We start from the raw sequence: 18,465 nt of genomic DNA, 5'->3' as shown, positions 1-18,465 counted from the left end.
TCATGAGTGTATACTGTATTATAGAGGAATGTAAAAGAAAACTAATACCTTATGACTGGGTGTGGTGGCTCACGCCTGTAATCTCAGCACTTTGGGAGGCTGAGGCAGTTGGATCACATGAGGTCAAGAGTTCAAGACCAGCCTGGCCGACATGGTGAAATGCTATCTCTACTAAAAATAAAAAATTAGCCAGGTATGGTGGTGTGTGCCTGTAGTCCCAGCTACTCAGGAGGCTGAGGCAGGAGAATTGCTTGAACCAGGGAGGCAGAGGTTGCAGTGAGCCGGAATCACGCCACTGCACTCCAGCCTGGGTGACAAGAGTGAGATGCTGTCTAAAAAGAAAAACAAAAACCAAAAAACACCCTAGTACCTTGAGTAGGGGAATGCATGGCTCTTAGTAACAGCATGGGAAGTTTCCTCATTACAGGGAATAATTCAGACATATCAAGAAAAGCCAAGAGTACAGAATCAAATAATACTGAAGGAAAACATTGCTTTCTAGGCTTTTAAAATAAACATGTTAGTGTCAGGCCATAACAGCAGAGTTAGAACTAGGAAAAAAAAGTTAACAGGAGTTGACAAAAAGGTTGAAGGAGAGAGTTATCACCCCAGCCAAGCAAAAAGGTATACTTTTTTTAAGAGAAGAAAGAACAGAAAGCAATGATGTATGACCTGCAAATCATTTGCAGTGAGGTACAGCAAAGGTTGAACTTCTGATATAAATTTGAGAAATTTCAAAAAGAAAGAACTTTTCCTGAAGAAGTGAAATGAAAAACATTACATCTCCAACCTGAGAGTAGGAAAATTAATTAGATCTCAGGAAGAAATAGAAATAGTTTAGGAGATGAGTGTTAAACAGATTTCAGAATTAAAAATCAAAAGCTCTTGCAATGTTATTAAAAACAAATACTTTAGGTAAACCATGTTGTTTTAACATAGGTAACCAAATTTTAAAATTTTTGTATTTTTAGCATCATAGATCAGTTTTTAGAAAGACTAAACATAAACAATCTCTTTTAATTATAGCCAACTTAATCACATGCAAAATTCCTTTTATAAATTGTCTTTTCATGAACCTGATTGTGACTTTTCTTGGATCATTGTTGATGTGCTTGGACTTTCTGCTTTGTCCTACACTTCCTTATCTTAAATAAGCAGTCATTTTAGTTTAGAACAAAAACTTATCACATGAGATTCTTTCTCATACAAAGTTATTCTTTTCTTTGTAACCTTCCTTAAAAAATATATCTTCATATCCATAATTTTTTTCACATCTCTCTCTCTCTTTTGGTATTCTATTTCTTTCCATATCCATATTTTGAAATAACCTTAAATAACCTCTAAGTTAGATAAAATCATTCTTTAAAAAATTTTTAAATAAAAAAAATGTTAATTTTTTTTTTTTTTTCGAGACAAGGTCTCAATCTGTCAGCCAGACTGGAGTGCTTGCTGCAGCCTCAAACTCCTGGCCTCAAGTGATCCTTCTACCTCAGTCTCCCTCGTATGAGCTACTGTGTCTGACTCTAAATCATTCTTTTCTCAATAAGGAACACATTTTTATGCCCATCTTATACTTTTTTCTTATTAAAAAATACCTTATATGTTTTAGGCACATTTTATATATAGAATTATACATATTCATTAGAATTTTTAACTGTTCTTAACTTTTACTTTTAGTGAAAACCTAGAAAGCAAGATCTTGAATTGTTTTTCACTTATAACTGTTTTATAGATGAGAACCATTTTATAATTTTTAGAAGTTTCTTTCCCTGTAACATAATTTTAAAAATCTTAGTTGGAAATGACCCAGACATTTAATTAGTCTTTATTATTTGATTGAACATAACTTTAAGATTTCAAATTACTTGAAAAATTCATTTAGAAGCATTTATTCCATTTACATTGATGTAATTTATTTATTAACAATTTACCTAGATTACTCATGAGAATTGAGATATTAGACAAAGCTAATTGTCATTTCAAGTTATTTCCCTGTTAATTTTTATAGCTTGTGAATATCAGGTGTCCAATAACTCAGGATATAAACCTGTTTTTTTTTCAACCAACAGTGATAAATTAGTCTTATTTATCAAAACATTACACAAACGAAGATCATTCTGTTGTAGGCTGGGTTTATAGTTTTATAACCTTGTTGTGAAACCGTGATGTCTTAAAATGTGTAATAGAGACAAATATAAACTGTCTGAGCAGTAAACCTAGGCAAAGATGCATGCTGACAAATTTGAAGATATTTTAATTTTTATCTTACCAGTAACTTTAAAACCAACTTATTGATTAAAGATTTACATAAGTCATGTGAACTGAAAGGCATTTGGGTTAATTACTATATATTTTATGTGAGCACTCCTTTCTCTTTGAGGGACTTCTTGCCAACTAACTATGCCAAGTTATACAATGTAGACACAACATACAATACATGCACATACATATAAACACATAAATATGCACACAAATAAAGATCTTATAGTTTTCATTTTTGAATTTTCATCATGAGATTGTAATACAAACTCACTGGTTTATAAGACAGTCGGATCCAGATTATATTTCTGGCAAAACTGGAACCTGTTCATATGTCTAAACTTTATTTGCCTCAATAGCTAATCTAATAATGAAGGCCATGGGGCAAAATTTTGGGTACAGCAGTTTTCATGGCACTTTTGATTTTTAAAGCATCTTTGAAACCATCCCCCAACCCCTGCCACTTTTTTGTAGTTTCAGATGAGTTTAGGGTTAAAATTTCAATGTTTACATAATAGCTAGGACTGGTTGAATTGTATAAGTAAAATAAAATCTCCAGGTAGCCTTGAATTAGTAACAGATCTATCTTTTGTTTTCCTGTCTGGTTTGCTTAATTAGCAAATGTAGGCAGGGCAGAACTTTAGCAGGTTTTTTTGGTTTGTTTTTTGTTTTGGCTTTTTCTTTTTGCCTCTGTGTGCCAGAAAAAGCAAGATTTTTGTGTGTGTGTATATGCTGGACAGACATACCTTTTATTATTGCTCTAAGCTCAAGCTTTTGACCTGTTTGACTTGAGTGCCTAACATTATAAACATTTATCTAGTTCTTTTTCTTTTAGAGATTGATTTTTCAATTAAGTGTTTCATCACCATACACAGTTGCTAGTTAGGCAAACCTAAATTTATATTTCTAAAAGGTGTCAAAGTTATTGGTTACCATGGAGCTGTTGTAATTCATAAAGTCATTAATTTGAAAGCCTTTTAAAAGACTTCTCTCTCTCTCTTTTTAAAAATATCTTGGCTGGAATGCCATAAGCAGTGCGTTTCATCTCAACACCAGTAGAAAAGTCAGCAGATTTAAAGTAGGCAGAAAAACAAATAGAGAGATAGTGATTTAGAAGACTCAACATGATAACTCTATAGTTGCAGGTCTTTTTGAATAATGACCCTTAGTGCTCTGAATTTTCCTTGTAATGTGCCCATCAGTTGAAAAATGTGCAGAAGAATGGGCCATAATATATAGTCTTCTGTAGTCCCAGAAAACCTAGCATGCCTAAATGTTTGAGAATCTTATTCCATTTCTTATTAATCTCTCAAGAGCAAATAAAATTCTATAAATCCCATGAGGAATTCAGACTAGTGTTTTAGATGGTGGCAACCACCCTAGTAGCTTTTTTTAAATTTTGAGATGGAGTCTCACTCTGTCACCCAGGATGAATTACAGTGGTACAATCTCACCTCACTGCAGCCTCCACCTCCCGGGCTCAAGCGATCTTCCCACCTGAGCCTCCCGAGTAGTTGGGACTACAGGTGTGCGTGCCACCACGCCTGGCTAATTGTTTGTATTTTTTGGTAGATACGAGGTTTTGCCATGTTGCTTAGGCTGGTCTTGAACTCCTGAGCTCAAGTGATCTGCCTGCCTTGGCCTCACATGGTGCTGGGATTATAGACATGAGCCACCGCACCTCACCGCCTAGTGGCTTTTAATTAGCCATTCTGTGCCCACTATCTAGAACATTTATTTTGGTCTCAGAAAGTTTTCAGAAACAAGCCTGGGAAAAGAGTCAAACCGAAAAGAATCCAAGATAAGAGTGTTCAAAAACATTTTAACCTAGGCATGCATATCAAATGAGATATTAAATGAGGTACACAAACCAGAGAAGTCATGCCTCCCAGAAAGAATGTCAATTTTGTAGAAACCAAGAGTACTTAATCCAGAAAGACGCTTTTCTTTATACTAGAAAATACTTTCCAGAAAAGGTAAAAAGTCTGTCAATCGTCCCAAGAGGGATGTGTGATTCATTATTAAGGTGGCCTTATCCAAACCACGTTCCAAATAAAGTAAAAAGGCCTCTACTAAAAGGAAGGAGACTCAGACTGAGAGAAGACATACCAGGACAGAAAAGGAGAATCATGGTGGTGGCGAGCTCAAGGGGTCAAGTGAGTGCTACAGTGGTGCCAAGAATCACCAGTTCTTACAGTGCTTTTTCAGGTCCTGTTTCTGACACCAATTATGTGAACCAGATAACAAACAGAGAGAGGCCTTTTTTCTAAGAGGAAAAAATGTTTATTTGGGAATAGAACATAGCAGTGGGAACGTAATAAATTAGGTCCATTTTCAGGAAGATAGTGGTTGTTTTTTTTTTTTTTTTTTTTTTTTTAAGAGACAGGTCTTGTTACTTTCTCCCGGCTGCACTTGAACTCCTGAGTTAAAGTGATCCTCCTGCCTTGGCCCCTCAAATAGATGGAACTATTGTACCCACTGTACCCCACTTTTTTTGTTTGTTTGTTTGTTTTGTTTTTATTAGAGAGTCTTGCTCTATCACCCAGGCTGGAGTGCAGTGGCACAATTTCGGCTCACTGCAACCTCCACCTCCCGAGATTAAGGGATTCTCCTGCCTCAGCCTTCCTAGTAGCTGGGATTACAGGCGCACGCCACCACGACTGGTGAATTTTGTTGTATTTTTAGTAGAGATGGGGTTTCGCCATGTTGGCCAGGCTGGTCTCGAACTCCTGACCTCAGCTGATCCGCTCACCTCGGCCGCCCAAAGTGCTGGCATGAGCCACCACTCCCGGCCTACACCCAGCTTTAAAGGAAAAAATGAGGAGTGTTACAGAATTGTTTTGAAGTCATTATTCTTGGCTACAAAGATCAATAACAAGAGTGATGCTGTCGAAGGTTGGGCAGGCAGTTGCCGGGCTGATGTCCTTAACAGACATATTTCTGTGTAAGGTTGTGATGGCCTTTGTTCAAGGTTGTGGCTTTTGTAGAATCTTTTTTGTTATCAGGCATACAAGCACGAGAGCCCTTTCTTCATGACCTTCCCCAGCTCTGTTTGTCAGGGCTTTCTTAACATAAGTAATTCCATGTTGGTTCTGATAACTTCGTACTTTCCTTTCTCCATTGAATTACTTTCTAGGCCATTGTAGACAGTCAGTCCATCATATGGGCAGGCCTATTTCTGGTCTCTCCAAATTCTGTGCCACTGATATATTTGTCTTTCCTGTGCCAATACCACATTGTCTTGCTTTTGTAGTCAGTCTGAAATTATGTAGTATAAGTTTTCCATTCTGTTTTTTTTTATAGCCAAGATCACTTCCACTCTTCTTAATTCTTTGCATTTCTTTTTTTTTTTTTTTTTTTCCCTAGACAGAGTCTCGCTCTGTCACCCAGGCTGGAGTGCAGTGGTGCGATCTCGGCTCACTGCAACCTCTACCTCCCAGGTTCAAGTGATTCTCCTGCCTCAGCCTCCTCAGTAGCTGGGATTACAGGCACCAGCCACCACGCCTAATTTTTGTATTTTTAGTAGAGACAGGGTTTCACCATGTCGATAAGGCTGGTCTCGAACTCTGGCCTCAGGTGATCCACCCGCCTCAGGTTCCCAGAGTGCTGGGATTATAGGCATGACCCACCGTGCCTGGCCGACATTATTATATGTACACATTTTCGCATGGAGATGTTTTCATTCATTTCCTACCTGTGTGTATGAGGGTTCCGATTTCTCCTCAGCCTTGCCAGCATTTGTTATTGTTCATTTTTTTGATTATTGCCATCCTAGGGCATGTCAGGTGGTATCTCTTAGAGGTGCATCTTCCTAACGACCAGTGATGTTGAGCATCTTTTCATTTGCGATTTGGATGTTTGTATATCTTCCTTAGAGAAATATCTCTTCAAATCCTTGGCCCATTTTTACATTGGATTATGTGTCTATTGTTGGATTATAAAAGTTCTTTATGTATTCTGGATAAGGGCTCTTTATCGGGTACCTGATTTGCATCTCTTGCCACTGTTTGTACTGTATCTCCAGGAGCTGAGTGACCACAGGCCACCAGTAACTTAGTTCCTGGTGATGTAGCACCTCCAGTACTGTCTGCCAGACCTTTTCTCAGCCTGTTCTGCCCTAGAAAGATTCCCCATACAAAACTCAGTCTCTTTACTGTTATTGGTTAGCTCAAATCTGACAGTACTAGGCTGGGTGTCGTGGCTCATGCCTGTAATCCCAACACTTTGAGAGGCCGAGGCAGGCGGATCACCTGAGGTCAGGAGTTTGAGACCAGCCTGACCAACATGGTGAAATCCTGTCACTACTTAAAAAAAAAAATAACTGGGCGTTGGTGGCGCATGCCTGTAATCCCAGCTACTTGGGAGGCTGAGGCAGGAGAATCACTTGAATCCAGGAGGCGAAGGTTGCAGTGAGCTGAGATTGTGCCACTGCACTCCAGCCTGGGCAACAGAGTCAGGCTCCTTCTCAAAATAAATAAATAAATAAATAAATAAATAAATAAAATAATAACAAACTGGTAGTTCTAATTAAACCAACTTTTCTTCTCCAACCATGCTTGACTTTTTACATTCTTTGTTACCGTTCTTAAACATTTCTGTCCTGGGTTCATACCTACGATCCCTTCTGCTGACTATGTTTCACTCTCCATTTCTACATGCCCCTTCCAGCGTGAGCCCCGCCTCTCCCTGTGCCGGCCTTTTCCATTGTGCCCACTTGGGCTTTGCAGGAAACATCCCTTTGTCTTCATTTTTCTCCGGGACTGCCCCTGCCCGTTTTCACAATGCACACCTGATCTTTGCTTGATACTTCATTTACCTTGGTGGTCCTTCCTAATAAAGAACCTGATTCTTAGCCGCTGCTGTTGTCAGAATAACGTTCTCCAGATTTCTTTTTTTTTTTTTTTTGAGACGGAGTCTCGCTCTGTTGCCCAGGCTGGAGTGCAGTGGCCAGATCTCAGCTCACTGCAAGCTCCGCCTCCCGGGTTTATGCCATTCTCCTGCCTCAGCCTCCCGAGTAGCTGGAACTACAGGCGCCTGCCACCTCGCCCGGCTAGTTTTTTTTGTATTTTTTAGTAGAGACGGGGTTTCACCGTGTTAGCCAGTATGGTCTCGATCCTTGTGATCCACCCGTCTCGGCCTCCCAAAGTGCTGGGATTACAGGCTTGAGCCACCGCGCCCGGCCCCATTCTCCAGATTTCTCTGTTGAATCTTTTTAGTACAATCTGCTCCACAGGCCTCTTGCTATTATTTGTGGATATTTGAGAAACTCTTCATCCTGTTTTTCACTCCTTTTCCTCTGGCTTTATCCTAAGGGGCAGGAATATTCTGATAGACGACACTCCCTTCTTTTTAAATTTGAGACAGGCTCCTTCTGTCGCCCAGACTGGAGTGCAGTGGCACGATCTCGGCTCACTACAGCCTCAGCTTCCCCGGCTTAAGTGATCCATCTGGAGTAGCTGTGATTATAGGTATGCACTACCACGCCTGGCTAACATTGGTTTTTTTTTTTTTTTTGAGACGGAGTCTCGCTCTGTCGCCCGGGCTGGAGTGCAGTGGCCGGATCTCAGCTCACTGCAAGCTCCGCCTTCCGGGTTTACGCCTTTCTCCTGCCTCAGCCTCCGAAGTAGCTGGGACTACAGGCGCCCGCCACCTCGCCCGGCTAGTTCTTTGTATTTTTTAGTAGAGACGGGGTTTCACCACATTAGCCGGGATGATCTCGATCTCCTGACCTCGTGATCTGCCCGTCTTGGCCTCCCAAAGTGCTGGGATTACAGGCTTGAGCCACCGCGCCCGGCAACATTGGTATTTTTTATGGAGATGGGGTTTCACCATGTCTCCCAGGCTGGTCTTGAACTCCTGGAGTCTCATGATCTGCCCACCTTCGCCTCCCAAAGTGCTGGGATTACAGGCATGAACCACCACGCCCGGCCAGGCTGGAGTGCAGTGATGTAGTCAGGGCTCACTGCAGCCTTTACTTCCCTGGGTCAAGTGATCCTCCCAACTCAGCCTCCTGAGTAGCTGGGACTATAGGTGCGCACCATGATGCTTGGCTAGTTTTAAAATGTTTCTGTAGAGACAGGGTCTCCTTATGTTGCCCATGCTGGTCTTGAACTCCTGCACTCAAGTGATCCACCTGCCTTGACCTCTCTAAGTGCTAAGATTACAGGTGTGAGCCACTGTGCCCAGCCAGATCACACTTCTGTTATTCCATCTACTCTTGATAACAATATGCTAAACCCTGTCATTTTATTTTATTTTATTTTTAATACTTCTCATATCCCAAGTTTCTTCTTTCCAATCCAGTGATTTTCAGTAATATCAGACTCAGTGCCTTTTGTTTATACCATACTCTATAATATTGTTAAAGTAAATTTATGGATAATATAGTATGTGTTTTGCCCAAACTATAAGATAATGAGAGAAAAAGGGAAGTCCTTTATATTAAATATTATGTGTTTCTGTACAAACATAGTCTGGCACTACTACATTAGACGATGCCAGGAAGCAGTTAGCTACTTGCACCTTCTTATAATAAATAAGTTTAGCTTTAACAGAGGTAAAATGGCTGACTGCAGTGGCTCACACCTGAAGTTCCAGCACTTGGGGAGTCCGAGGCAAGTGGATTGCCTGAGGTCAGGAGTTGGAGACCAGCCTGGCCAACATGATGAAACCCCGTCTCTTCAAAAAATATAAAAATCAGCCAGACATGGTGGCATGTGCCTGTAGTCCCGGCTACTTGGGGGGCTGAGGCACGAAAATTGCTTGAACCTGGGAGGTGGAGGTTGCAGTGAGCTGAAAATTGTGTCATTGTACTTCAGCCTGGGCGACAGAGCAAGACTCTGTCTCAAAAAAAAACCAAAAAAACAGGCCTGGTGCAGTGGCTCACGCCTGTAATCCCAGCACTTTGGGAGGCCAAGGTGAGCAGATCCGGAAGTCAGGAGTTCGAGATCAGCCTGGCCAATATGGTAAAACCCTCTCTCTATTAAAAATACAAAAATTAGCTGGGCATGGTGGTGGCCACCTGTAGTCCCAGCCACTCAGGAGGCTGAGGCAGAAGAATCACTTGAACCTGGGAGGCGGAGGTTGCAGTGAGTCGAGATTGCGCCACTGTACTCCAGCCTGGGCAACAGAGCGAGACTCTGCCTCAAAACCAAAACCAAAACAAACAACAGAAGTAAAGGGACTAGTGGTTATTATTATTATTATTATTATTATTTTTTACAAGACTTTCAAGACAGACTTGTTTATATGTGATTAAGAGAGGGAAATAACCCTTATTGAGGTAGGGCTAGCATGCCAACAAATGACAGGCTTACCTTGGAGATATTTCAGGTTTCATTCCAGACCACTGCAATGAAGCAAACATCACAGTAAAGCGAGGCCACACAAATGTTTTGGTTTCCCATTGCTTATAAAAGTCATGTTTACACTATACCGTAGTCTGTTAAGTATGCAATAGCATTATAACTAAAACAAAATGTAATTTTAAAAAATCATAACTAGGCCGGGCGCGGTGGCTCAAGCCTGTAATCCCAGCACTTTGGGAGTCCGAGACGGGTGGATCACGAGGTCAGGAGATCAAGACCATCCTGGCTAACATGGTAAAACCCCGTCTCTACTAAAAAAATACAAAAATCTAGCCGGGCGAGGTGGCGGGCGCCTGTAGTCCCAGCTATTGCGGAGGCTGAGGCAGGAGAATGGCGTAAACCCGGGAGGCGGAGCTTGCAGTGAGCTGAGATCCAGCCACTGCACTCCAGCCCGGGTGACAGAGCGAGACTCCGTCTCAAAAAAAAAAAAAAAAAAAAATCATAACTAATTAAAATGTACTTATTTCTAAACTTGCTAATGATTGGGCTGGGCGCAGTGGCTCACGCCTGTAATCCCAGCACTTTGGGAGGCTGAATCAGGTGGATCATGAGGTCAGGAGTTCAAGACAATCTTGGCCAAGATGCTGAAACCTCGTCTCTACTAAAAATACAAAAATTAGCCAGGCGTGATGGCACACACCTGTCATCCCAGCTGCTTGGGAGGCTGAGGCAGGAGAATCACTTGAACCCGGGCGGCAGAGGTTGCATTGAGCCAAGATTGCGCCACTGCACTCCAGGCTGGGCGACAGAGCAAGACTCTGTCTCAAAAAAAAAAAAAAAAGAAAAAGAAAATTGCTAATGATAATCTGAGCCTTCAGTCATAGTCTTTTTGCTGGTCTTTTTGCTGGTCAGCCCACTATTTGTGATGCTAATATTGACAGTTGAAACATGGTAATGATACTCTACTGCTTCCTGTGTTCACTTATGCTTTCTTCTATGTCTTTAGAACATTATTTTGGTGTTAAGATAACACCTAGTTTTCTGTCAACAATTAAGCGAATATTTGTCTTAAAAAAAAAAATCGCACAAGTTGATAATACTAATACGTCCCTGAAATAATATCTAATTAGAGTTTGTAAAAGCATTTTTAAATTCTGTCATTTATTCTTCATTTACTAGCTGGCATTATTCTGTAAAGGAGAGCTTTTCTTTCTTTTTTTTTAATCAACCAAGAATATTTAGTTACTCTGAAATACATTTCCTATTGATATGGCATGTAAATACCTGATTTGTTTTCTCTTAAACTACCAATTTTCAAAGTAGGAGTTGTTTTACTTGCCACTTCAAATGGTGACTTTTCCCCTTGTTTTTGAATGTAATGATGCATTTTCATCAGCTCCATCCATTATAGTTATTTTCTGTTTTGATCATCAAATTTTCACACTTTGGCTGGTGGGAAATTTTTCAGCAGACTCCTGTGTCTTATTTTTAAATTTTAAAATGTTTTCAGTTTTATTGCTGTATAATTGACATATGAGAAACTACATATTTAAAGTGTACAAGTTGATGAGTTTTTTTTTTTTTTTTTTTTGAGATGGAGTCTCATTTTGTCGCCCAGGCTGGAGTGCAGTGGTGCAATCTTGGCTCACTGCTACCTTTGTCTCCTAGGTTCAAGAGATTCTCCTGCCTCAGTCTCCCAAGTAGCTGGGATTACATGCTCCTGCCCCCATGCCCAGCTAATTTTTGTGTTTTTATTAGAGACAGGGTTTCACCATGTTGGCCAGAGTGGTCTTGAACTCTTCACCTCAAGTAATCCACCTGCCTCGGGCTCCCAAAGTGTTGGGATTACAGGCATGAGCCACCCTGCTCTGCCAGATAAAGTTTTATACATTTATATGCTCGTGAAGCTATCACCATAGTTAAGATAATATTTCCTTAATACAAAATGGTTTGTATTTCCAAAATACAAAAATGTCCTTGTTCTTCTTTATAATCCAAATTTCTCTTTACTTCCTGGAAACCACTGATTTCCTTTCTGTCACTGTATGTTAATTAGAGATTTAATGATCCTTCTCCCCAGCCCGCAGCCCCCTCAAGTGGCCTGGCCTGTGAAATGCTGTCGATCCCTGCTGGGCCTGAGACTCTCTTCCCCCACCAAGAGATATGATGTTGGCTGGGTGGCACCAGCAAGAGGGACCCCACTACCACAAGTGGCCCAGCTGGGGGACCCTCTTTGTCCTTGTGGGTCTGAGACTTCCCTCTCTACCCAGAGATACTGGGGCTGCCAGAGGGCGTAGGTCAGACAAGCTGCCACAAAAGCAGCCTGACCTTGGAAGTCGGCTGGCCTTTCTCCTTCTCCACTGAGAGACTCCCAGTGGGACAGTCTGGAGGAGTCCCTCCCTCTCCCTCAGACAGCTCCAGCAGGGACCAGTGGGAGTCTAAGAAAAATTACACTGCAAAGGCTCTGAAAATTAAACTGCCCATTGGAACCATAGCACATAGAAGTAGGCCAGGACCTGCATGCTAAATTGAAATAATGTACTAAATTAAAGAATGAATGAAACAGGGTCTAGAATTTCCAACATAATAGACAGAATGTCTCAGATACAACAAAAACATCTCTTGCCATAACAAGAAACAAGAAAATCATACCTTGAATAAGGATAATCAGCTGACAGCAACACCAGATAAATCAAATGATGGAATTAACTGACAAGGATTTTAAAATAGCTGTCATAAAAATGCTTCAGCCATCAGTTACAGATTGTCTTGAAACAAATGAAAAAGAAATCTCAGCAAAGAAACAGAAGTTATAAAAGAACCAAGAGGGAATTCTAAAGCTGAGAAGTATAGTAAGAGAAATACTGTGATTGATGGGCCCAGTAGTCGAGTGGAGATGACAAGATAGAATCAGTGACCTTAACAGATCAGTAGAATGATTGGTGAACAGGACAGAACAATAGAATTTACTCAATCTGTGCCGAGTGTCGTGGCTCACTCGTGTAGTCCTAGCACTTTAGGAGGCTGAGGCAGGTGGATCACCTGAGGTCAGGAGTTCAAGACCAGCCTGGCCAACATGGTGAAACCCTGTCTCCATGTACAAGGCACCCATCGGATCTTGTGAGACTTAATTCACTACCACAAGAATAGTACAGGAAAGACTGGCCCCTGTGATTCAGTTTCCTCCCCGGGTCTCTCCCACAACATGTGAGAATTCTGGGAGATACAGTTCAAGTTGAGATTTGGTTGGGGACACAGCCAAACCATATCAAGTTCCATGGTGAAATTTTCAACAAATGCTGCTGGAGCAATTAGATATCCATAGGCCAAAACCAGCAGAAAAGAATAAAAGACCCAAATACTGCTCCCCCCAACAAATTCCAAAAAACAGTGTCTTAAACCTCACACCTTATATAAAAATTAATTCAAAACAGATCACAGACTTAAACATTTGGAGAAATCATTTTTTAAAATGAAAAACATTCCATTCTCTTCTCACAGGCTTCTATGCCTGTGTCTTACAGAGTCCTTTTGAAAAATCCTTTTAGTCCTTCAGTATTGGATTTGGACAGCACACCTCTGGGAAGCTCTCACTGATCCTTTGGTGAAGCTACCTTGGTTGCTCTTCCATCTTATGGGCTCTAGTCCTTACATGATCTGTCCCCTGTGCACGGGCAGAGAGATCTCTGGTCTCTCTTCCTGTTCTTACAAGGATGGTAGTTCTGTCAGATTTGGGTCCTACTCACATGACCTCACTTAACTTTAAATACCTCATTAAAGAGCCTATATCCACATGCCTTTGCATTGCATTGAGGGTTAGGACTTCAATCTGAATGGGAGAGGGCAGCACAGGGTAGTTCAGAACAAAGTGTACTAACTTCTTAATTAAGTGATTGAAATGTACAGTTATTCAGCTTTGTTTCTCTAGTGGCATGAGATTTTGTGGAAATTATCTGTGACTCTGGCATTTGTTGGACACTGGGTTTTCAGTGCTATTTGCAAGATTTGAATGTTTTGTTTGCTGTCTTGTACATTTTATTAGGAACTTGGAAGAGGTGTGTAGGCACAGGTATCTTGAACAGTATTTTCCCTTCACTCCTTTTTTTTCAAATGCAGTACTGAGATGGACAGGGAAACTTTTTTTTTTTTTTTTAAATCAGAACAAAAAGTAGTTAAAAGTATTCATGGGCAACTGACAGTAATTAAGCTACTAGAATTTTATGTAATGTTCTTTCATTGTGGACAGGCTTATATTAATAACAGTACTTTGGGAGGTTGAGGTGGGTGGATCACTTGAGATCAGGAGTTCAAGACCTGCCTGACCAATATGGTAAAACCCTGCATCTACGAAAAATATCAGTATTAACTGGGCATGGTGCCGCATGCCTGTAATCCCAGCTACTCAGGAGGCTGAGGCAGGAGAACCACTTGAATTGGGAGGTGGGGGGTGCAGTGAGATCACACTACTGCACTCCAGCCTAGGCAACAGAGTGAGACTTTGTCTCAAAAAAAAAAAAAAAAAGGTAGTACACTGACACACACACACACACACACACAGACACCATACATGTGTAAAGGCTACTCATTCATGTCTCCACTTTCCTTCTCCTTGTTTGTTGCTGGTATTGTTAATTCCATGTTATTTCAGTCACTTGGCCTCAAAATCAGTTATTTTGGATGACTTCCTCTGGTTTGCCCCTCAGTGGGGAATGACATTGATTTCACTTCTTCGGTACCCTACCGGTTCCACTGATCTTAGGAGAAAGTCATCATTACCTCTCTCACATAACCTCCTCCCAGGCTTCACTGCTTTCACTTGTACTGAAATCAAGCTGGTCTTACACAGAGCTCTGGACAGATCTGATTTTATCTTTTAAAGCTTGATATTATCTTGATTCCAACCCTAGTTGATCTAGGTATTTCTTTAGATTACCTTCTTACTACATGTACCAACTTATATGACTCATGTGATATATGTTTTTATCCCTTGCATCAAATGGTGATCTTTTTGGAAATGGGAATAATAATCTATTTCTTACATACCTGCTGCTTGCCCCCACAATGTCTCAAATATGTATACTCCAGGGCTGGGCACAGTGGCTTGCTCACAACTGTAATCTTAGTTAGCATTTGGAGAGGCTGAGGTGGGAGGTTCGCTTGAGACCAGGAGTTCAAGACCAGCCTGGGCAACATAGTGAGACCTCATCTCTATAAAAAATTAAAAAATAACCGGGCATGGTGGCTCACACCCATAGTCCCAGCTACTTGAGAGTCTGGGGCGGGAGGATTGCTTGAACCCAGGAGTTGGAGGTTGCAGGGAGCTATGATTGCATCACTGCACTCCAGCCTGAGGAACAGAGCAAGACCCTGTCTCAAAACAAAACAAACAAAAGAACAATACTTCAGGATTGTTCTCCCTTACCCGTCCTTCTTTATTCAGAGCAGGGATACGCTTGCATATGCAGACAGCCCCCATTTTTTAGGAGTCTGTTTTATCTATTTCTTAGCATTATATATTATTGTACTAATATTATTTGAAGGAGTCTGATGGATTTGAAAATGAAAGCATTAGTGATTCTCCCTAAAGAGTTTTCAGAGTTAATGAATCATAAGTTTATTTCATTGGACTTTAGTAAAAACCCAAGGCACTGCCAAAACACTAAAATGCTCCAATGCTAATTTCCTGCGTCATGCAGATACCAGTAGGAGTGTTTATGGTTACAAAACACATGGTTCTCTTAAAAATGATGCCTTGGTGGTTTGTTTCTGTGTGTTGACGATTTTATTCAAATTGTGATTTGTTTACTTGTCATAGTCAATGCTCCGAGGGAGAGGAGGTTGTTACAAACACACCTTCTATGGAATTGAGAGCCATCGCTGCATGGAAACCACCCCGAGCTTGGCGTGTGCTAATAAATGTGTCTTCTGTTGGCGGTAAGTAAAAATGAATGGTCATGGTGATTGAATATGTAATGAGCTGTGGTAATCAATCTGCCCAGCTCACACTCAGTCTCACCTAAGAGCTCTGCTGTCTTGGTGATTAATCTTTTTAAGTGTGAATGTTAGTGTCTAAAAATTTTGTAGACAAATATTTTTATTTCTCTTGGACAAACACTGAGGAATTGCTGGATTTGTAAACATCCATTCGTACAATTTGTCTTTTTTAACTGGTGAGTTTAGTTTGTCTTATTTATAGTGATTATCGATAAACAGTGATACATTATTGATAAAAGTTTATTTTTATTCTATCCTTTTGTGCTTTCTGTTTATCTTGCTCTCCTACGTTGTTTTCTTTTTTTTCTATCTATGACTAGTTTTATGCTAAGGTGTCAGCTTGGGTGTCTTGTTATTGGAGGCTTTTCAGTTTATCTTGCTGTAAATACAAGCAGTGAATGTTGTGTTTCAGCTGGTTACAGCCCATTGTATGCAGAGTTGAGTCTTTTACAGCAATTGGGAATAGTTTAAGTGAAAGAAAATGGCTAAATTGCACAATTCTGTCTCTCTTTTTTGGGGGTGGTGGTGCTTGCTACTAACTCATTTCTTTTTCTTTTCTTTTTTTTTTTTTTTGAGATGAAGTTTAGCTCGTTGCCCAGGGTGGAGTGCAATGGCATTATCTCAGCTCACTGCAACCTCTGCCTCCCGGGTTCAAGTGATTCTCCTGCCTCAGCCTGCCAAGTAGCTGGGACTACAGGTGCACACCACTATGCCCAGCTAATTTTTGTATTTTTAGTAGAGATGGAGTTTCACCATGTTGGCCAGGCTGGTCTTGAACTCCTGACCTCAGGTGATCCGCCTGCCTCAGCCTCCCAAAGCGCTGCGATTACAAGCATGAGCCACCGCACCTAGCCTACTAACGCATTTCTTTGCTTCACTTAAAACTGCTTACTCTTCAACTCCTAGTTCTCTGTGCCAACTCATGTCTCCATAGCAGTTCATTTTGTTGTGGTCACTAATGATTTCCTTACTATCAGATCTAATAGAAGCTCCTTAATTCTTATCTTAGTTGAACTCCAGTGAAGCATGCTAGGAAAGAAGGGGAAGGGCCTCTCCTTCTGTTGGATTCAGAGACACCAGTCTCTTCTAGTACCCCACCCACCCTTGTTAGTTTGTTTTCAGTTTCCTCTGTTAGCTCTTCTTTCTGCTTCTGTCCTTCAGCCGTCTTTTATGACTCTGTGTGATGATGGTAGGAGACATAAACCATTTCCATGGCTTCATTTACCTGTAGTTTGACACCTTTAAATACTTTCTCTCCAGTCTCAGTCTCTTTTCTGAGTTTTCATTCTCCATTTCCAATTTCCTGTTGCATACCTTCACTTGGATCATCCACAGTCATTTCAAGCTTAATATATTTATCATGGAATTTATTAGGCTTGTGTTAACTTGTTCTGTTTTGGGTAATGGCACTATTAGCTATCTAATGGGCCAGGCTGGACATTTCTTCTCTTTTTCTCAAACTCACTATATCCATTTGCTTATTTAATTCTATTGATTATGTTTCAGATTCTCATTATTTCTCCCTTTAGCAACCAAAATGATTTAATACTTTCTAGTCAGTGTCATCTCTTAATTTATCTCCATGTTGACACAAGAGTTATACTTCTCTTTTTTCCAAAGTTATTCTTAAAAATATTATTTTGATTATTATAAACACTTATAATAATTTGATTTGGGGGTTATTTTGTTATGATTATTTGGGGGTTATAAATAAATTTTAGCAAGTAGACAATGTTACATGTATGAAATCAGTGATTAATGGGATTGACTATTTTGAATTGGTGACACTATTTTGAGTTGATATTATTTGACTCAATAGTGGTCAAAAACTTTGCTCATAGACAGCTCCATCCCGCCTCCTGTATGTCATTGTCACAAATTGCAACTTTATCTACTATATGCCCCTTAACATAGATTTATAATTGCTGTTTTTTTTTTTTTTCTTTTGAGACGGAGTCTAGCTCTGTCGCCTAGGCTGGAGTGCAGTGGCGCGATCTCGGCTCACCGCAAGCTCCATCTCCTGGGTTCACGCCATTCTCCTGCCTCAGCCTCCCGAGTAGCTGGGACTGCAGGCGCCCGCCACCACGCCCGGCTAATTTTTTGTATTTTTAGTAGAGACGGGATTTCACCGTGTTAGCCAGGATGGTCTCGATCTCCTGACATCGTGATCCACCCGCCTCGGCCTCCCAAAGTGCTGGGATTACAGGCATGAGCCACCACGCCCGGCCTATAATTGCTGTTTTATACATTTGTCTTTTACACCATCAAGAGAAAAACTAGAGGAGTTACAATCCAAAAATACTGGCCGGGTGCAGTGGCTTATGCCTGTAATCCTAGCACCTTGGGATGCCAAGGTGGGTGAAGCACTTGAGCCCAGGGGTTCAAGACCAGTCTGGATAACATGACGAAACCTTATCTCTACAAAACATGCAAAAATTAGCCGGGCATGGTGGTGCATGTATGAGGTCCCAGCTACTCCAGAAGGATGAGGTGGGGGTGATCATAAGTCTGGGAGCTGGAGGTTGCAGTGAGCCTTAATTGTGCCACTGCACTCCAGCCTGGGTGGCAGAGCAAGACCCTGTCTCAAAACAAACAAACGAAAAACAAACACAAATAAAAATCCAAAAATACAACAATGGTGACTTTTGTATTTACCTATGTATTTTATCTTTGTGTTGTTCTTTGTATATTTGTATGATATGAGTCTGTTTAGTGTCCTTTCATTTTTGTCTGAAGGACTCCCTTTAGCATTTATGGTAAGGCAGGTCTGTTAGCAGTGCACTCCCTCAGCCTTTATTGTCAGTGTCTTAATGTCTCCTTCAGTTTTGAAGAATTGTTTTGCTAGATATAGAAATCTAGACTGATAGTTTTTTTCTTGTAACATTTTAAATATGCTCTTCCACTG

At 40.8% G+C, this 18,465-nt stretch overlaps 1 protein-coding gene across 2 annotated transcripts in view; it reads left to right on the top strand.

The window, feature by feature from the left end:
- Positions 1–18,465, top strand: part of LOC117072911 (S-adenosyl-L-methionine-dependent tRNA 4-demethylwyosine synthase TYW1) — a 274,209-nt gene that overhangs the window by 67,173 nt on the left and 188,571 nt on the right. For both annotated transcript variants that reach the window (XM_033193369.1, XM_033193368.1), the window contains exon 10: positions 15,382–15,500. In XM_033193369.1, coding sequence (XP_033049260.1) covers positions 15,382–15,500 — 119 coding nt within the window. The remainder of the gene's footprint in view (positions 1–15,381; positions 15,501–18,465) is intronic.

Source organism: Trachypithecus francoisi, unplaced genomic scaffold, assembly GCF_009764315.1.
Source record: "Trachypithecus francoisi isolate TF-2019V2 unplaced genomic scaffold, Tfra_2.0 Lachesis_group4, whole genome shotgun sequence".
In the NCBI taxonomy this organism is placed as follows: Eukaryota; Metazoa; Chordata; class Mammalia; order Primates; family Cercopithecidae; genus Trachypithecus; species Trachypithecus francoisi.
This window is presented reverse-complemented; position numbering and strand designations above follow the sequence as displayed.